The following is a 9,216-nucleotide window of genomic DNA, read 5'->3' as shown; positions in this document are numbered from 1 at the left end:
AATCAAAAGAATGTAATCCAGGAACAAAGACCAGACATGGAAAACAGACATACACAACAAAGAACATAAAGTAACTAAAATCATACATACAAAGTAACAAAAGCAAATGAGCAACTCGAACTCCACTAAAAACTGGGAGCATGGACCAGGTGCACCGGTAGGGTAAGCGTCCTTTGCTTTTCTAGAAACACCCACCGAGTTGCTTATCAAAAGTCAAGTCCGTGGTAGACGAAAGATGAAAGGAAAACTATGACACTTTGAACAAATCAGTTTTCACTTCATGGCAAGTTTACAGCTTTGGGATTTTATAACACTTAGCAATATTTTATATGTATGTGGTACTATTTAATAACTGTGCGACATCATATAACTCAGTGATACTGTACAATTCTGCAATATTTCATAACAAAGCCATGTTATACAACTCTCCAATATTATATAATTCCGAAATTTAATATAAATCTCACTACTAGACAAACTAACGGCTGATATGACCAACCAAAGTCATTTGTTGACTAATAGACACATAATTAATTGTCTCAGTCAACGTTTTATCTGTCTTTTAGAAATACATTCTGTCTACCTACTACAACGGCAAAAAGTGTTGTATTAGTCATTTTTGGTCTATCTAAATAAAAGAAAATGTTCAGGTTTTTATTCGTTGGCTATGTCAATGCTTTTTGAGTTGAGGTAGACTAAAAATGTCTACATCAACGCTTTTTGCGCTGAGGTGGACAAAATGTATCCACCTCAACGCGCAAAAACGTTGAATTAGACATTCTGTGTCCTACTCAACACTATATTTGCTTTGATATTTTAAGACTGTCTACTACAACGCATTTTTGTGTTGAGTTCGACAAAATGTGTTTTAATGGACATTTTAAGTATTGATACGGTCAAAATATTACTAAGTATAACATAATGAGAGTTTAGTAGACATAATTTGTTTGCTTGTTATATTTTGATTGAGCATGGTCATCACAGTCATTATTTTATCCAGCAGTGTCTGCGATATTTTATTACTTTGCAATATGATTTAACGCTGCGATAATAACTCTTTATTATACAACTCTACAACATAATTAAACCCAACGACATTATCAAACTCTGCTATATTACATTACTCTGCAATATTATATTATACATATATATATAAAGCTACAGTTTATCGAAACGGTCTTTGATGATGATATAAAATGTCGGCTACAGTCAATTATCACACGTTTTGTCATTTACTGCACTTATAATTATCTGCACTTAATGCATTGTAAGAATAAATGAGCAAGCTTAATTAAGAACTATACGATTTTACATACACATGTACAACAAATTCCAATCGTGCATTGTTCTTGTGAATTAATACTCTTCTGATTAATGCAATTCGGTCAACTAGTTTTTAGCGGTGCAAGTGAACTACTTTTTTTTCTGAATTCACTTGTAATAGGTTAAACGCATGTCATCTGGAATAATTTCCAGTTTCTGATCCACAGACCGATATGAACATAAATTAGGCAGTAAAAACTAAATATCATGTTTAACAATTGATAGGTTTTGTTTAAGGTAGTAGACACATGATATCCCTAAAATCTTTCCACTATTCAATTTTCTTTACATTTGTACATTAAATCACACTGATCGTATGTCATCTTCTGACAACATTTAAGAAAATATACATGACAGATTCTGAAAAATAAATTCAAATTACTCAAGGTCTACAACTTCAAATAATGTGTGTTTGAACAGGTTATACGAATTAACATGGTTAGTGGTAGATTACACTTATAAAGGGGTTTATAAAGTTGTAAATTGGTTCAAAATATACTCTTTCGTATAACTTGCTAAAAAATTATTACTTATATTTTAATTTCTAATAATTCAATTTAAAAGTTTGTTACAAACATTCTGATTGGTTGGGTCTCTCTGAGCAAAGCAAGTTATTTTGAATAACTTGCTTTGGTACTGTGACGTTATCATGTGACAAGCGCTGACCGACCGATGTTAATGACATCATTGCACCAACGCAAGTTGCACAAACTACTTGGTTTGCTCGAAGAAAACCAACCAATCAGAAAGATTGTACAAATCAAATCAAATTACTCCCATTTATAGACGCCAAAAAAAAAAAAAAAATGATGCAAGACTAGTCAATATTACTGAGGTAACTAGATATTGTCCCTTGTGGGACTAATACCCCCAGAGTATGTTGAACCTTGTACATGTGGGGACCAATGTGGACATACGATTCATATTGGGCACAATTTTCGGATCATAATTTGCTGCTGTCATTTCTAAAACTCATAAACAGCAGTCAGTACTATTTTTGTTGAAAACACAAGAAAATATGAATAATTCCTGACAATATGCACATCTAGATCTCCATATGGTTATCTAATACTCCATTGAATATTGTAACCTTCCTGCAAGTCGTAATGGAGGAGATGCGGACAACGCATCAGACCAATTTTGCTAAAAAATGCCTAAGTTCAACGGTCATAATTTCTATACTGTTTGTTCAAAAATAAACACACATCCCAATATGGTTATTTAACACCCCCTACAGTTTCATAACAACCCTGGAAGTCGTTTTGATGGATTTACGTGAACATAAATTTCTGACCATGTAAACATCTCCAAATGGAAATCAAACACTCAACTGAATTTCATATTAATTTGAAATTACAGTTAGAAGATGATTTGGAATGTTTTTTTTACAAAGTATGGAGATTCTCTACCAGGTACTACGTATTTTTATCTAGGAGTTACTTCAATTCTGGAGTACTGACGAAGTAAAATGCTTTCCAGTCGGGATTTACAATTCGGTATGGGTAAAAATGATTGAAAAATCATAGATTAGGATTCTACTGTATATTATAAAACATTCTCTTCCCGAATTGCATGAAGTTTGTCATAACACATTAACCTGTAAACAATCCACCAACCAATAAATTTTTCATTCCATTTAAAAATATCCAGGTAAACTGTCAAGTAACCACAGAAGTTTGTCAGATATGATCATTCAATCAATTGAAGACCAACTCCATTCTCTGACCTTAACTATGTTACTCGATGTCTCATCCATTTCCATTAAAATTCTTAATTGTGTATAGTCACTCATTTCACGAATGGAAGGTTTTAAACTCAGTTGATTTTAGTGGAGTCTGAGTTGCTCATTTACTTTGTTGCTTTGTGCGTTATTATTTTGGTAATTTTATGTTCTTTGTTGTGTGTGTGTTTTCCATTACATTGGTTCTCTTAATTACTCATTAACTCAGTGCTTAATTTAATTTTTGGAAATGAAAAGTCAATTAAATCTAATTTTGAGAGAAATTGGCTTTATCAATGAAAACACAACACTTTCACCATTTTATAGTGACACAACTTCTAAAAATTAAACATATAGTTGATTTAGATTAGATAACGAAGAATAACAGTACATTACTAAACCAATATAACACTACTGACAAATAAAAGTACACATGAAAAGGAAAACAATTGTGTCCATAAAATATTATTCTTCCCCCTAATGCATAACTTTAATGCACTTTTGGATCCTAAATGTCTGAATCCCTCACCTGAGAAGTCAGATACTTGTCTGAATCGAACCCTGGAAAATTTGAAAACCTGTCTAAATTAAACACTATTTAACGTTTAAATGTCTTTTCTATAAAATAATATATGTTTTGACCCTTGTTAACAAAACATCTGTCTTAACCAAACCAAATGTAAAGCCCAAAAGAGACACAGTTTAGATAGGTTTCAGTGTTTTAGGAGACTTCCATTCTCCAATTTCAACATTAACATCTATAAATATAAGTTTTGTATAAAAAATCCATTGACTTTTCTATATCAGGTTCAAAAAGATTATTTCATCCACCGAAAAAGTGTCTATCTTTCTTTTATGGATTTCAAAAATAGTGGCAATCAGTGAAACATTATAAAAATGTATGTATGGAAGGCTGAAAGCTTCTCACATCATCCATATCATTTGATTCAGACATAATCTGCGATTTAATGCCCTGTAGAAAAAAAAACTAATTATAAAGGGTTCATATTTTTATTACGATTACTTAAATCAACAAATACCTTCCTTTAGAATAATTTATTAGTGTTTGGCTTTGTTTGTAACGTTTAGTACACATCTAAACTAGAATCAGGCAGCTTGTAATAAATGTCAGAATCCTACTGTCAAACTTTCCTTCATCCGTGGCAGATCCAGAGATTTTGAAAAGCAAGTTCCAGAAAAAAGGAGGTTCCCAGGTTATTATTTGTCTACAATCTTACATGAAATCAACAAATTTCTCAAACCCTTGGGACCCTTGATCTACACTATGAAATGTTGATGGATTGTTAATAAGATTGTTAAATGAATATCTGCAAAGCATTTATTGATGTAACACGTTTTTACCAGTGGGCCTGACTCTGACATTGATCTGTACTGAAGGAGAAGCCAAGTAATAAAAGAAAGACAAACAACTAGCTGGGGTCAACTTAACTTTCCTATGTTCATGAATTACTATACAACCTTTTTCCAGTGAAGCTCATTAAAAAGTCTGACTGAGGAATAAAAACAATAACAAAAACAAAAAATAAAACTTAAACTAAAAAATACAAAACTGATTAAGTGCATGATATAGATAGTTATTATTCTATCTCCTATGTATGTCATTCTGATGGCATGTTTCATTTTGTGTACATTATTGAAATATGTATTGGAAAGCATAAAACTACATGAACTGGTATTTAAAACTAAAAATTGGTACCCAACAAAGAATAATCCAACTGCCACTAAAACAATTTTTATATATTATTTATGTGTAACAATACAATTTAAGGAATCATAATGCATTTAATGAGTCACAATATGATACCCTGCCTTGTTTTGGGGTAATTAACTACAGTCATAAATCAAAAATCAAAGTAATAAAAAGGGGGCTGACAAAATGCTGGAAAACTGAAAATTGAAGCATGCTTAAATGCCTAAATTAATTTAGGTTGATGTACTCAATAACTGTGGAAAGTGTGAATAAAATCCTTTAATTTCTTCTAATGTTACATTCTAGAAAGGGAGATAACAAATGTTCATATCAAGAAAACTTAAAATTAGGACATAAATGGAGCAACAAATGATGGTTAAAAAGGGGAATGGAAAAATGTTCAAAATGGCTTAACTGGAAAACTACATTTTGCTGGAAATTGAACTTAATCTGTATTTTAGGGTACAAAGCAACTTTGTTAAGCTTTAAAAAAAAATATCGTTGATCAGTTCTCGAGTTATCATTGGAAAGCTGTTTAGGGATGGACATGCAACTTTTCAGAGGGCATCACATTATGCACTTCATGTGGTGGGTTAAACAAGAGGCTCCCAGGAGCCTGAATCGCTCACCTGGCTGAATTTTGCCTTTCAAAGGCAATAAATTTAACAAGAAGTTGTTCAACAATTTTGACTCAAGAAGTCTTTGGTAGGACTTATCATAAGGATCATTTCAACAATTGAAAATTTCTTTTAATCTATCATCGTTTCCAAGATATTGACTGTAAACTGTGAAAAAAGTCATTTTTCCCCTTTCAAGGGCAATAACTCCCAAAAGGAGTTGTGCGACAACTTTTATCCCTGAAGACTTTTGAAGTCCTAATAATAAGAATCATTTCAGCAACTGAAAGAATTTGGCTATGACTAACAGTTTTGTAGAAGTAAGTGAAAAGATACTGTCTGACCCCTATGTTCTATTTTTACTGACGGAGGCCACGTTTTTTGACAGATCAAAAATCCCCACACCAGCTCTATTCAGGATACCCCAAGAAACATTCATACAAAGTTTGGTTTCAATTATTCAAGTAATATCAAAGGAGAAGATTTTTGAAAGGAATAACATTAAAAATAACAAAAATCATTGAAAAAGGTCAATAACTGCAACATGGGTTTATGGATTAAAACCAAAATTTATCCACAGATAGATCTCATCATGCTAAACACTTTTACCTACTGTCAAAATTTAATAGCTAAACCTAACGGTTTAAAAGATATATACAAAAAACTACTGTATGACCCCTGTGTTCTAATTTTAGTAACGGTGGCCATGTTTTCCAAAGAATCAAAAATCCCAAAATCAGTTCTATGCAGGATACATGTGCCTCAAGGAACATTCATACAAAGTTTGGTTCTAATTAGTAAAGAAATTTCAAAGGAAAAGTTTTGTATAATTGTTCATGACGATGAGGACGGACGCCAAGTGATGGCAATAGCTTACATTGCCTTTGGCCAGGTGAGTTAAAAAAACTATAAATGAGCTTTTGTTAAAAATCCAACTTGATCTGTATTGAATGGCATTTTAGCAATTAAGCAATGATATAAAACTAATTCTCAAATTATCATCAGAAAACCACTCTGGGATGCAAAGACAGCCGATGGACACAAATTGCTCAACCAAAACAAAGGATAACACAAAATGCCACACCATTATTTGTGGTAGGATTTAAAATGACTTAAAATAGAGATCAGTAATTTAACAAATATTCACAACAAAATCACAGTAATAAAAAATCAACTATCATTAAATACTGTAAAAAGTAATAGATAAAAAGACAGCTATACTGACAACAATTAATTTTTGCAGATTTTTCTCACATCAATGTATCTGCAAGTAACAAATTTCTCGGTTTTGAAAAATAAGCGTTTTCGTATTTATAGAAAACAAATTGATTTCACAGGCACTATTTTTCTCCCTCATGTAACCATTGTAAAATCAAACATAAATAGTATAACAGTCTTTTTTAATTTGTTCATACAGTATATCAGAACATCTACAGAATTACAAAAAATCAAATAACTGGACTGCTAATATATAAATCATGGAGGGATTTAAGTACAGTCCCTGATACGTACAACTATTAGATCAATGACTGCTGAATGAATGATCAATAACTGATGACCAGTGACTGATCTGATCAGTTTTGTTATGTAAAATGGGGGATGATCAGTTCAAGTAAATTTGAGAATATCCACTGGAACAAGTCTAATATAAATCCAAATCAAATTTATCTTAAATATAAGGTACTAAATCCACATATTGTAAATTGTTAAAAATAAAACAATAAAATATGAGTAATCAATTAATGTTAAAATCTATTGCATTTAGTAAATATGACAAACAAAACAATGGAATCTGTAAATTATATTTAACACTCAGCAGTCACATGATGGGATCACCATTTTAATGGATCAGTTTGACGAATCACTGAACGATCTGACACTAATCGTTGATTGATGACCGATTGCAATTATAGTTGTACGGATTGGTTCAGGTACTGCAATACTCCAGATAAAAATCAAGCAAAATGTGATTCGTGGTTGGAAAGCCTACATATTTTCATTTTTGATATTTTGTTTAAAGTGTTATAGTAATTGAATTAACCTGTGTTCTTAGGAGATATAAATGATATAAAACTTGGATTATTTCCTAAAAAAAGACAGACTGGAATGAATAATTAAACATTTTCATAAAGACCTACATTTCAACTTCATAACAAAAGCAAAAATGTGTAGCCTTTGTATTATATATTACCGATCTGCATGATTCTAACAAATATTTCTACTTAAGAGTAAGTGTTTGTAAGAATCAGGCGAAATGGGAAAAATCATAAACATACATGTCAAAACCCCACCGATCTGTCAATGTAATATCAATCAAGGATACTTTCTCTTTTTGAAAAGACCATTATTTGATCACTGCATCACTGGGTTTGTGCAGAAATTCTTCAACAGAATCTTAGAAAAATGAGGTTTTTTTGACAGAGTTATCTGCTCTTGAAATGTTCATTTTCAGTACATTTCAATGACATTGTAACTCAATGGTCTAGCACGGTAAGGAAAATCTTGTCTGTTTTTCTTGATTCTCATGATGCAAATAGTCAAACTACACTTTCAAAATGGGTTTTTATACCATTTTTCACCCACTGACTGATTCTTACAGGGACTGACACTTAACAACTGTACTAATTGTTCATCTAAACCCTTATAGAAAATTACATTATCTTATTCTATATTATTAACTAAGATTATCTACAATACAATTTAATTAAATAAAATGAGCTTGATCTCCAATAACTCCATATTTTTGCAGTCTTTACATAATATGTAGCATTTTTATAATGCTGCTCCTTTATTGCTAGGTCACTGATTCAAAATTTAGAAAATACATTTATATAATGCTATGTGAACAGTCATTAACTACAAATCGAAGTTTCTTTGTAAAGAAAATATAATAATAATAACAATTACAATAATTATAATATTATTAATTAAATACAGAAAACCTATATAAAAATACTGATTAAAGTGAAAACCAGTCTAAACTGAATCCTTCAGATCAGTTCAAATGTATTATCAACCTTAATAAACCAAACATCTGTCTAAACCAACAAATGTGTTATCAACCTTGGTAAACAAAACACCTGTTTAAACCAACAAATGTATTATCAACCTTGGTTAACCTAACACCTGTCTAAACCAAACAAATGTGTTGTCAGCCTTGGTAAACTAAACACCTGTCTAAACCAATCAAATTCTACAGTCAAAAAGACCTTTGGTTTAGATTGGTTTTACTGTAATCATAATGTGCCCTATAATCAATTTAAGTGCTGATAAAAGATAAAATTCGTGTCTAAATAATAACTGTCAATCACAGGAAAAATAAAGAAAATTTTTTCTTAAAAACAAAGATCGGTTATTCCTCTGTAGTCCTAAAATTTACTTTGGCTTTCCACTGTATCCAAACTCCTTTTCAAAAGTTTTTTGGATGAGTGCACACATTGCTTTGTCCTTGTCAATAAAGTGGATTTCTTTGATGGAAGTCTGAGGATTACGATGACTGTACTCAACAACCGCCTTATAGTATTGGTCTGTACAGAGCTCCTTTGGGACTCCAAATATTCCTGCAAAAATAGTAAGGGTGACACTGGTGTATTTGACATCAAGATAAATATGCTCAAATCACTGAAATCTAATCTTCAAGACGGCTTTTTTTTTTTAAAGATACAGGTTAAGCTTAAATCAAGCAAACAGTGATAAATCGATACTTTTTTTCTACTTTCTTGGAGAAACCTGTATTGTCACAGTGATAAATAAAAACTAGCCTTTTTAAACATTAAACAGTCTTAAATCAGAATTGTTGACAATGTCCCATAAACTTGAATCAGTTTTTCACAGCAGAACAAGAC

At 31.4% G+C, this 9,216-nt stretch overlaps 1 protein-coding gene across 9 annotated transcripts in view; it reads right to left on the bottom strand.

Moving 5' to 3' along the window:
• Positions 1-3,350: 3,350 nt before the first annotated feature.
• The window catches only part of LOC148601233 (uncharacterized), a 59,109-nt gene continuing 53,243 nt past the window's right edge, over positions 3,351-9,216 (bottom strand). For all 9 annotated transcript variants that reach the window (XM_088555742.1, XM_088555738.1, XM_088555743.1 and 6 more), the window contains one exon: positions 3,351-8,931. In XM_088555742.1, the coding sequence (XP_088411868.1) occupies positions 8,747-8,931 (185 nt within the window). In that variant the 3' untranslated portion in view covers positions 3,351-8,746. The remainder of the gene's footprint in view (positions 8,932-9,216) is intronic.

The sequence above is a fragment of the Perna viridis genome, chromosome 12, assembly GCF_037379345.1.
Source record: "Perna viridis isolate PV_CMFRI_1.1 ecotype Kerala chromosome 12, ASM3737934v1, whole genome shotgun sequence".
NCBI classification, from domain to species: Eukaryota; Metazoa; Mollusca; class Bivalvia; order Mytilida; family Mytilidae; genus Perna; species Perna viridis.
This window is presented reverse-complemented; position numbering and strand designations above follow the sequence as displayed.